The sequence below is a fragment of the Eriocheir sinensis genome, chromosome 65 (assembly GCF_024679095.1).
Source record: "Eriocheir sinensis breed Jianghai 21 chromosome 65, ASM2467909v1, whole genome shotgun sequence".
NCBI lineage: Eukaryota > Metazoa > Arthropoda > Malacostraca > Decapoda > Varunidae > Eriocheir > Eriocheir sinensis.
The window spans coordinates 8,557,892-8,570,065 of record NC_066573.1 but is presented as its reverse complement, the minus strand read 5'-3'; the positions used below and the strand labels follow the sequence as shown (position 1 = coordinate 8,570,065).

The 12,174-nt window shown below is 46.0% G+C and overlaps 1 protein-coding gene across 1 annotated transcript in view; it reads left to right on the top strand.

Annotated features, from left to right (window-relative positions):
• Window positions 1–5,684: 5,684 nt before the first annotated feature.
• The window catches only part of LOC126987594 (tRNA (adenine(58)-N(1))-methyltransferase non-catalytic subunit TRM6-like), a 9,741-nt gene continuing 3,251 nt past the window's right edge, over window positions 5,685–12,174 (top strand). Inside the window, exons 1-9 of the mRNA XM_050844707.1 lie at window positions 5,685–6,179; window positions 6,548–6,644; window positions 6,897–7,054; window positions 7,257–7,366; window positions 7,946–8,118; window positions 8,233–8,406; window positions 9,212–9,372; window positions 10,944–11,227; window positions 11,953–12,120. Coding sequence (XP_050700664.1) covers window positions 6,143–6,179; window positions 6,548–6,644; window positions 6,897–7,054; window positions 7,257–7,366; window positions 7,946–8,118; window positions 8,233–8,406; window positions 9,212–9,372; window positions 10,944–11,227; window positions 11,953–12,120 — 1,362 coding nt within the window. The 5' untranslated portion in view covers window positions 5,685–6,142. The remainder of the gene's footprint in view (window positions 6,180–6,547; window positions 6,645–6,896; window positions 7,055–7,256; window positions 7,367–7,945; window positions 8,119–8,232; window positions 8,407–9,211; window positions 9,373–10,943; window positions 11,228–11,952; window positions 12,121–12,174) is intronic.

Here is a 12,174-nt window from a genome sequence, read left to right as displayed (position 1 = left end):
AATAGAGTTTCTCCTCAGTTTACCCATAATGGTGTTTTTTCCCACGGTCGCCCAACAGGTGGCGTACCAACTTCATCTGAATGGCCTTTGGGGAGGGGGCGGCAGGGGAGGTGGAAGGGCGAGGCAAGGAGGAAAATGTGTAGGTGTGGCTGTGATGCACGGGAGAGAGAGAGATGGGGAGGAGATGGAGAGAGGGAATGTGATGGTGGTGGTGGTGGTGGTAGTGGGGGTTGGGTCCAGTCGGCCGGGTTATTATACTTTTTAATGTCCAGTGTAGCTCCCAGGGGGACTACGCCGCTGAACTATACCCTTTTGGAACACACACACACACACACACACACACACACACACACACACACACACACACACACACACACACACACACACACACACACATGACGACCCGCATTGTGTTAAGTATTTCAGCCTCTCATTTTCTTTTCCTTCCTCCCTCCCTCCTTCTCTCCCTCCCTCCTTCCCTCCCTCCCGTGAACCTCCAAAAAGGGAAAGAAAACATAGAAAGGAAAAATAATAAATTGACGCCCTCCAGAAACAGCCCGCGGCGTCAACAGGGGATTGGATCGCTTGTCAAGGGCCTCGATCCTCCTCCTCTCTCTCTCTCTCCTCCCGTCCCTCTTGTTCGGCCCATCGCGCCAAGAAGGATCCGGACTATCTATAGCGATGCGCTTTTATTTTCGTTGTTGTAGTTATTTTGCCTTCTCGTTTTTTTTCTTTTATCTTTTTGTTTTTTGTTTTTTTTGCTAGTGATGTCGGATTTTTTTTTTTCACTTATCTGTTCAGTTGTTGTTGTTGTTGTTGTTGTTTTAGAATGTGAGGCGTTTATGAGTGAGTGTTCTGATCTTTTTTTTATTTCTTTTTCATTTTTATTTTTGTTTTCTTTATTTTTTTTTGTCTTACTGTTATTTTTTTTAAGTTGGTTGTGACTTTTGTTTGTTTTTGTTGTTTGCTTCAGTGAATGTTATTATTATTATTATTATTATTATTATTATTATTATTATTATTATTATTATTATTATTATTATTATTACTCTTCCTGTTGTCATTCATCATCACTTTCATCAAATGTCTTAGTTTCCCTTTCAACCCCCTCTCTCTCTCTCTCTCTCTCTCTCTCTCTCTCTCTCTCTCTCTCTCTCTCTCTCTCTCTCTCTCTCTCTCTCTCTCTCTCTCTCTCTCTCTCTCTCTCTCTCTTCCCTTCCCTTTCCTTCCTTTCCATTCCATCCCCTTCCCTTCCCTTCCCTTCCATTCTCTTCCTTTCCTTCCTTTCCATTCCCTATCCTTCTCTTTCCTCGCCTGCCCTGCCCGTCCCATCCCTTCCATTCTCTTTTCCTTCCGTTCTCTTTCCTTCCCTTCCCTTCCTTTCCTTTCCTTTCCTTTCCTTCCCTTCTTCAGCATCGCCTCATCCCTTCCCATCCCTTTCCTTCCCATCCACTCCCTTTCTTCCCATCCCTTCCTTTACTTCCCTTCTTCAGCATCCCCTTCCCTTCCCTCCCTTCCTCAGCATCTCCTCCGTCCCTCCCTTTCCCTTTCCTACACATCCCTGGCATTCCGAAGGGCGCCTAAGGACACTGCCTCGACCCTATGGCCCCCTTTTGACCTCCTGCCCCCCCTGCCCCCCCCTCTCCATGGCCTCGCCCGGGTCCACTTTACGACCAAGATGCGGAGTATGTCGATGAGGGTGGGGCGGGGCAGGGGCGGGGCTGGGGCGGCAGTACATCAGTGGTGGTGGATTCATGGGGGGTGGGGGAGATGTAGGTTGTCAGGTTGGGGGGGTGGTGGTGATGGTGGTGGAGATGAGGGTGGTGGTGATGGTGGTGGTGAGGTCAGAGTGTCAAGATATCGATGGTGTGAAGGAAGAGTAATTTTTGTAGTGGTGGAAATGCCCCCTCCCCCCCTCCCCTCCCCCCCTCACACACACACACACACACACACACACACACAAACTGCTCTACTACTACTACTACTACTACTATCACAACTACTACTACTACTACTACTACTACTACTACTACTGCGTTTCAGATTTCTTGCCCTCTCTGATAATAATAATACTCTTCCTCGCTCCTGATTTTTGTTGACTTTCATTATTTTTTATTTTCGTATCATCAACTCCATACATTTTTTTTTTTTAAAGTTTTCACATTATTATTTATTACTTGAATGTGGAAAGGCAACATCCACTTGGGGTGAAAACAGAACAGGTGAACTATGTGGCTGACTGATTGCCACTTACGTTACAGGAGATGCCCAAAACAACACCACACAACACCAAAACAACACCACACAACACCAAAACAACACCACACAACACCAAAACAACACCACACAGCACCAAAACAACACCACACAACACCAAAACAACACCACACAGCACCAAAACAACACCACACAACACCAAAACAACACCACACAGCACCAAAACAACACCACACAGCACCAAAACAACACCAAAACAACACCAAAACAACACCAAAACAACACCACGCAACACCAAAACAACACCACATAACACCAAAACAACACCACACAACACCAAAACAACACCACACACCACCAAAACAACACCACACAGCACCAAAACAACACCACACACCACCAAAACAACACCACACACCACCAAAACAACACCACACAACACCAAAACAACAGTGAAGACATATCAGGAGTGCCGTTGCAAAGGCGAAACTCCCACGTGGGCGAAGGTAAACAAACACACAGGCGCCCCATAAAAACACCCAAGAAGAAGACGGGCGGTGTGTGAGATTAAGCAGAGGAGAGGACCAGGAGGAGCAGGACCTACAAAAGCGGAGCAGCTCAAAAGAAGAAGAAGAAGAAGAGGGGCGGGGCCTGAAACCTCGGCATCGGTAAACGGTATGTATGTATTCTGGGTAAAACTGTAGCAGGTGTAGACATTTTTATTATCGAGACACAAGTATTCTGCTAACCTTCAGAGCTTTCGGGAATCAATAGGAAAGAGTGTAGAGTTAAAACAAGTGTGAAGATTGCCAAGGACACACGCACAAGCTTCCACTTATGTGACAGGTACATCAACTCGTTTGTGCTGATGACATGGTACTGCTGGCGTTAACCTGGTACCTGCGGAGATCATGTTTCTTAAAGGCCCCTCTAAGCGAGAATAGTGAGAAAAATCATCACTCACACACCATTTCATTATATATATCAATGCATTTGTAATCGGTTTATGCATCATCTATTTTTGAGGGTTTATATCATGGCATAAATTTGGCCCGCCGCTGCTACCAGGTTAATATGCCTTTTCGCTACCTTTACCACGTTTTCCTTACTTTTAAGTTTTTCCGCCTTCATATTATGGTTAAGGGACATGTATTTCGTCCCTTAAGTATAATATGGAGGCGTAATATCGTATTTTGGAGGCGCATAGTGATTCTCAGTAATTACCCGTCTACAACACCACCAAGACGGAGTGCATGGTAGTGCCGCCACACTCCAGGCTGGACTGCCAGACATCGGCATGGCTCAGTGGGAGTGCCCTTACATTTACTTACTTAATTACTTGTCTCACTTGTCGGAAGTTCTGCTGGAATTAATTCGGCCAACTTGAAGGTCCACAGCCTCCACAGTTTTTGTCTTTCTTCTTTCTTCCTTAAGCGGCTTCTGGGGCTTCCTAGATGGACTAGCTCATCCCTGGCCTTCACCGGGCTCGGGATGAATTGTCTGGCTGTGCTGCGTCACCACGCCGCGTACAGTATGAGGAGTAGGGTGGGGCAATCGGGGAACTCCATCATCACCTCCGTCAGATAGAGCTCAACCTATGTGTGTGGATCTATGCTGTGAGAGTGGCTGGGCCTTCTGTTCACCTAGACCAGGGGCGGGCAACCCCCGGTACGCGGGCCATATCCGGCCCATGAAGGCCTAGCATCTACCTTGCCACCCTGCTAGGCAATAACATCGCAATCCGGCCCTTGAAACCCCAGGAAAAAAAATATGGCAAACATCATCTGCTGGCAAATACTGCTTGTCAAGCCTGCGCTCCTCACCTCACTGCAAGAGTTGCCAAGTCTGTCCTTTTTGAGATCTGCTTGTCCTATTTAATTTAAACATAAAATAGACAGGCTGAAACTGTCTTGTCGTGGGGCCACGGTGCCCTGTGTGTGCAACCTGCAGCAGGAGATCGCCACTTTCCTCCATCAGAAGAATCTTCCCCACACTGACCACTTTGACCCGCAATGGCACACTCACCTGTGCCTACTCACAGACATCACTACGCACCTGAATCCTCTCAATGTGAATGTGCCTCAACTTTGATCCCACCTCCACCTCAGTGATATTTTTCTATTGTCTACCTCTCCCACCGAGTCAGACATTGAAACACTTTACACCTTATGGCAAGCACCACCAGTTGTCTCACTGATCTTTATGTTTTTCATTTTTCACATTTTTTACTTTGGGGTTCTCATTCGTCACTCCAGCCCGTAGCCTGCTCCTGAAAGTCTCATCTGGCCCTCCTGTCGAAAAGGTTCCTTGCCCCTGGCCTAGACTGTGCACATTATTATTATCCCCCAGTCATACCTACCCCTCATGAATCTCTTCCCCACTCTTTCTATGGGACTGTATCTGTTATATCTATAAAAAAAATAAAAAGATGAGGTGACCATCAGCCTGCCATACTGGTGTTACTACTGGCTGTCATTGGGGTAAATATAACTTCACTGGTCTCAATGGTGTACAAAACTTTATGGTTAAAATTTGGGTTTATTTGGTAAAATTCCAGAAGTACACCCACCTGAAGGTATTAACCCAGCAGCAATGATGAGCCAAATTTGTGGCTTCACCATGTAGCAGCGACGGGCCAAATTTGTGGCTTCACCATGTAGCAGCGACGGGCCAAATTTGTGGCTTCACCATGTAGCAGCGACGGGCCAAATTTGTGGCTTCACCGTGTAGCAGCGACGGGCCAAATTTGTGGCTTCACCATGTAGCAGCGACGGGCCAAATTTGTGGCTTTACCGTGTAGCAGCGACGGGCCAAATTTGTGGCTTCACCGTGTAGCAGCGACGGGCCAAATTTGTGGCTTCACCATGTAGCAGCGACGGGCCAAATTTGTGGCTTCACCGTGTAGCAGCGACGGGCCAAATTTGTGGCTTCACCATGTAGCAGCGACGGGCCAAATTTGTGGCTTCACCGTGTAGCAGCGACGGGCCAAATTTGTGGCTTCACCATGTAGCAGCGACGGGCCAAATTTGTGGCTTCACCGTGTAGCAGCGACGGACAAAATGCCAAATGGCTTCACCATGTAGCAGTGACGGGCCAAATTTGTGGCTTCACCATGTAGCAGCGACGGGCCAAATTTGTGGCTTCACCGTGTAGTAGCAGCGGCCAAATTGTGGCTTCACCATGTAGCAGCGACGGGCCAAATTTGTGGCTTCACCATGTAGCAGCGAAGGGCCAAATTTGTGGCTTCACCATGTAGCAGCGACGGGCCAAATTTGTGGCTTCACCGTGTAGTAGCGACGGGCCAAATTTGTGGCTTCACCATGTAGCAGCGACGGGCCAAATTTGTGGCTTCACCGTGTAGTAGCGACGGGCCAAATTTGTGGCTTCACCATGTAGCAGAGACGGGCCAAATATGTGGCTTCACCATGTAGCGATGCAGACATTTGTGGCTTCACCATGTAGCAGCGATGGGCCAAATTTGTGGCTTCACCGTGTAGCAGCGACGGGCCAAATTTGTGGCTTCACCGTGTAGCAGCGACGGGCCAAATTTGTGGCTTCACCGTGTAGTAGCGACGGGCCAAATTTGTGGCTTCACCGTGTAGCAGCGACGGGCCAAATTTGTGGCTTCACCGTGTAGCAGCGACGGGCCAAATTTGTGCCATGATATTTACCCCAAAAAATAGATGATACATAATCTGGTCACAAATGCTTTGATATATATTATGAAATAGTTTGTGTGAGGGGTGATTTTTTTCTCATTTTTCTCGCTTGGAAGGACCATTAAGAAACATGATCCCCGCTGCTACCGGGTTAATCTCCTGGACTTTATTCCTAACTCTGGCTCTGCAACCCTGATGTCCTTACCTCGTGGTTATGTTGACACCTTTTGAGCAGCTAAACCAGACTGTTTCTGTAGTGCCAACTCATGAGTGGAAGAGATGAAATGAATACTACCCACAAAGGTCTGCTTATAGTGGTTCATAGATGCTCTGAAGACTCGTTTAGATTTGAAGGAGTAGCTTGTGTGAAGGTTCAAATTATTGCAAATGTGGTTAGCGACATTGTGGCCTGTGTCATGTTCTGCCAAGTGATGGTGGGGGTGTATTTGTGTATATATTTATAGTTTAATCTTCTTAATCTTTATTATTTTCAGTTAAAAATTTGAGATAACAATACTTAAGCTAGTACTCATTTTTGTTTTCATTCTTTATTAGATTATTTATTTATTTTAAATGATCAGTAAAAATGAGTAAATTGATTTTATTTACCACTTTTTAGAGTTCACTTCTTCCTGTTTGGTTGTAACAGTTATGTCCTCCTCCCCCCTAAGGCGTCATGGCGGACGACAAGACACAGATCCGTGAGGGGTGTGTGGTGCTGGTGCAGAAAGGGGCGTACCTCAAAACCTGCCGACTGTTTAAAGGAAGGTGAGGCAGCCAGTGGATGTGGTATCTGACCAGTTAGGAATCTAGAATTATTAGCAGTAGTAATGAACTCAGTATATTAAATGAATCATGATGCTTTTAATTCTAAATATATGCACACAATTTGCTATAGTATATATGCAAAGGTTTATACACTTCCATGTTACTTGAACTTGATTTAGCCATCAGGTTTGTAATAATCAAGAAATGTGGAGCCTGGAGTTTGAAAATACATCTCCAATGACTCACACACAGGTCCTACACATTTGGAAAGCGAGGGGATGGTCAGTTCACTCTGAACCTGGATGGCGCCCTCAGCTGCCCCTACGGGTCTTCCTTCCGCATGGAGAAGGTGTCCAACAGGTTGTTCAGCGTTACCCGGGAGGAGCACCCGATCAAATCTCTCGACATCGGTGAGTTGCAGGTTTTGGCTCATCCAGAATATGAGATCGTAGTTCTGAATCACTGAGCATCTGAATGTAGGATTGTCTGCAGATCACCGAGCTCCTTGAAGTGAGAATGTAATAGAAGTGTAAGATACAGACTTATTCGTTTAGAAGCGTGTCTGCAAATATTCTGTGAAAGACGACTCCCTCATTCACTTCTATTCCTCAGTCAAGGAGGGAGGAGTGGACAACAGGGACTTGCAAGATGACGGCCGCTCACAGAAACTAACACCAGAGGAAATACTCAAGCTCAAGAATAAAGGGCTGACAGGGAAAGAGGTAAGAAAACTACATGTACAAATTATATAGACCGTTTATTTTATTGGGGCTTTTGTAAGAGAGCTGATGCAGACAGGTCCTGAGTGATAGAAAACTTGCCTGAGGAGAAAAGAAATGGTAACACCTGATTTCTTTTTCTTAACCTACACCCTGTTAAGGAGGCACACATTACAAGCTTTGTCAAGTGTAAGGATACTTGAGCAAAAAATTCAGTGCAAAGAATAGTAATAGCACAGACACTCCCTTAACTATGAATGTTCAAGTAAAGTGGGAGAATGAATTTGTGAAGAGAGTGTATGAGGGGAGGATTGAGGGAGGGGGTGTCAGGGGAAGACCACATGTGAAACGGATCAACAGGGTGAGTGAGTTTTGGAGCGAGGGAGTTGGAAGTACCAGGATTGAGTGTGCTGAGAGGGAGTGCCAGAACAGGGAGAGATGGAGACACTTTTGCCGTGGCCGCCCCCTGGAGGGAAATTCCCGTGCAGGAGTAGGGCGTCGAAGGTGTAGATAGATAGGCAGATGATATGTGATGTTATTTGTGTGATGATCAAAAGAACTGATATGAATTTGCACTTTCAGGTCATTCAAGTAATAACAGAAAACAGCTCAACCTTCAGAGACAAAACTGTTTACTCACAAGAGAAGTATGTGAATAAAAAGCAGAAGAAATATGGCGAAGTAATCACCGTTCACAGGCCTACTATACGTCTCCTGAACAACATGTTCTACGTACAAGATCCGCTCAAAATTGCGTAAGTTTAGATACATCCACAGTGTTATTACTCAACAGCATTATTAATTTCTTTATCACAAGCTGGGGTGTAACGTCCATGATATTATATTGTTTTCTTCTTCTCCCTCTCCAGGAATCTTCGTATTGACACACTGTCTCAACTTTTGTGTCACTGCAACATCCAGTCTGGCGGCAACTTTGCCATCTTTGAGTCTGGCACGCAGGGCCTGGTGACGGCCGCCATGCTGCACCGCATGGGCACTGCTGGCCACCTGGTGCAGGTGTATCACGGGGGACACCCACAGAGGTGAGGCCATGGCCCAGTCTTTTTGTCATGTCCTGGATGTTCTGCATTTCTTTAAATGGTTTTCTCCACTTCTATGGAATGTAGGAAAAAGGGATTAAGATTTTGTCATGAATTAGCCATCACATAAGTATTCTGAAGAGGAGAGTGGGTGGTGAGGCATTGGCTGAGTGTTGGGGTGGAAGTGCCGGGCCGCTGTCCACCAGGCAGGCCAAGGAAGACATGGAGAGAATGTGTTTAAGAGGACCGGGCAGCTGTGAGGATATGAGAGGCCGAGGCACTCAACAGAAATAGCTGGAAGCACGTCATCAACCATTTAATCTCATAAAAAATTATAGAACAACCTGACATTAAATATATGATGATGGGGGATGAGGGTGTCAGATATAGATAGATAGACAATTAGAAGGATTCAGACTATTGTTTTTATTCATTAATGGATTGAGGTAAGCATACTCTTGGTGTAGATTAAGGATATTTGATTAATAAATTGGGGAGGCGTGGTGAGCCCGTGGACCAAGGTTTGAGTCCCACTGAAACGCTTGGATTTTTAACCATCGCTGAATGTCAGAAGATTACCCACCTGCTGCCCAGATCTTCAACCAACCCTAACTTATGCAACTTCATTCAAATGGAGTGATGGGGGCGCAGCATAGGACAAGCAGGAGTCATAAGTCTGAAGTTATTTTTTAATATGACTTTTCAGTTTTGTATGTTTTATGTATCACCAAAGCGGAGTGTTTTTCATGAATCAGTGAACAGTGATCCGCCATCCCTCATGTGCACTGATTGTTGATATCCTTAACAGGGAAGCCGTGGACCTCATGAACTTCACAGAGCAAGAACTGAGAGTCTTATCTTTTATCAATGTCACTAAACTGCCGGACACCACACAGAGCAACGATCTTACCTCACCCACCACCACCACCACCACCACCACTAGTGCCACGGAACCAATGGAGACAAATGGTGAGCTAATGTAGTTACTGTACTTAATGACTCACTTTGAATTCACTATCTTTCCTAAACTGATTTTTTTTGCATATTCACTTGCATACCTCAAAGCCAGAATTGCTATTTCTTTCACCTCTCACAGTGTACCAGCCCTCACTCTGTCAGACATGCCAGATATCATCATCATCATCATCTCATCGACTCCTGCTCCTAGGGGCTCCCACCAGGGGATGGCCACGGCAGAAGAGTTTCCATCTTTCTCTATTCAGACATACCCTCCTTGCCCGCTCAAAATTTCTCAAGGATCTTTCACCCCTCTCCCTAACGTACTCCTGCACCCTATCCCTCCATTTCAAGGCCAGATCTCTTACTGGTATCATGATTTGAGTCACTTGTGTCATCAAATATGCTGTGTACCACCACTTTTATATTACTTCTGCCTGGTCAGTAACAACATACATAATTTCAACTAAAGAAAGTAGATAAGAGAGGTTCAAATGGGAAAAAGTGACAAATGTAAAAGTGAAAATTTGTATATGCAACCAAGATGCAAGAATGTCAACTGTGTCACCAAGATTGCAGCAATAAACACTGTGCAAGATAGACGCTTGCAGGAACACAACTCATGCAAGAGAATCCAAACATTATTGTAGAAACTTACTCTTATTTTCAAAAGCTTACCGTAGTAATTGATTAGTCGGTGGTAAGAATGACAGGATTAGGGTCACTGGAACCTGCAAAATCCCCTAACTCAGGGTTGTCGTCTGCAGAAAGTACATCTTTAACCCGGTAGCAGCGACGGGCCAAATTTGTGGCTTCACCGTGTAGCAGCGGCGGGCCAAATTTGTGGCCTCACCATGTAGCAGCGGCGGGCCAAATTTGTGGCTTCACCGTGTAGCAGCGGCGGGCCAAATTTGTGGCCTCACCATGTAGCAGCGGCGGGCCAAATTTGTGGCCTCACCGTGTAGCAGCGGCGGGCCAGATTTGTGGCTTCACCGTGTAGCAGCGGCGGGCCAAATTTGTGGCCTCACCGTGTAGCAGCGGCGGGCCAAATTTGTGGCCTCACCATGTAGTAGCGGCGGGCCAGATTTGTGCCATGATATAAACCCCCCAAAAATAGATGATACATAATCTGATCACAAATGCTTGGATATGTATTATGAAATGGTTTGTGTGAGGGGTGATTTTTTCTCATTTTTCTCGCTTGGGGGGACCATTAAGAAACATGATCCCCGCTGCTACCGGGTTAAGCCCACAGTGAGGATGGAGATATTTTGTGTTGTCCTGCACACCGTTTACCTTATGCGTCAGAAGATGGTAACTACTTTTACATGTAACCTTTTACCAAGTCACTGCAGGGAGCATTGCAATAAGACAGTCTGCAGTTCTTCACACGTCCAGTGCTATTTCCTTCAAAAAAATGAGTTACCTTCACAGAAAAATCCAAATGTTGCAGTTTGATGGGAAAAGTTCTCACCTGTTTCATCTTTTATATTCCAACCTCATGGCTGTCTGATGCATGCTTGAACTCCCACAAATGTAGGTGCTTTTCAGCTATTGATTTACAGACAAAAATTGTATTTCAGAAAAGAAAATGAAGGTTGATGTAGGAGATGGACACGTCCAAAACAACAAGGAGAGTAAAGAAGAGGAACAGAACTGTGAAAATGATGAACTGACAAACCTCTCCAATAAAGAATGTGAGAGTCAGGACACCAAAGAGCAGCAGAACAGTGAAAAGACCGAGCAGCAGGAAACTCCAGAGGGTAAAGAGCAGGAGCGGGAAACTCCAGAGGGTAAAAAGCAGGAGCAGGAAACTCAAGGAGGAGAGGAACAACCAAAGAAACAGTTGCCTCCAAGGCCTCGGAGGGTGAGTGTTCACTGTGTTCCTGTAGACCCAGGGGTGGTTGTGTTACTTGGCAGGCTCATTTCTATAAGGGGAACTGTAATATACATGTTGCAGACCTGTTAAGTGAGAAGAATGCTGGAAATTAACCCGGTAGCAGCGACGGGCCAAATTTGTGGCTTTATTGTGTAGCAGCGACGGGCCAAATTTGTGGCTTTATTGTGTAGCAGCGACGGGCCAAATTTGTGGCTTTACTGTGTAGCAGCGACGGGCCAAATTTGTGGCTTTACCGTGTAGCAGCGACAGGCCAAATTTGTGGCTTTACCGTGTAGCAGCGACAGGCCAAATTTGTGGCTTTACAGTGTAGCAGCGACGGGCCAAATTTGTGGCTTTACCGTGTAGCAGCGACGGGCCAAATTTGTGGCTTTACCGTGTAGCAGCGACAGGCCAAATTTGTGGCTTTACCGTGTAGCAGCGACGGGCCAAATTTGTGCCATGATATAAACCCCCCAAATAGATGATACATAATCTGATCACAAATGCTTGGATATATATTATGAAATGGTTTGTGTGAGGGGTGATTTTTTCTCATTTTTCTCGCTTGGGGGGACCATTAAGAAACATGATCCCCGCTGCTACTGGGTTAATGTTTCATATTAACTAGTCACATGTTTTGCTCCATGACAAAGAAGGTCTGGCAAGATGTCTTTCACTGGCATCCATGTAATGCATTCCTTGGTGGTGTCCAGTTTGTGAGGACACAGGCGGAGGACCTGAGCATGTCGTCGTCGGTGCTGGCGCGGGGCGTGGTGGGCCTGGTGGTGGCCTGCCGCCAGTACCCTAACAATGTCACCAGAGAGATGCTGCCCTTCCTCAAGCCTGGCAACCCCTTTGTTGTGTTCTCGCCTTACAAAGAGGTAAATATTGCCATGTGTTTTGTTGTTAGCTCTTTAGTCAGCGTCTCATCATGT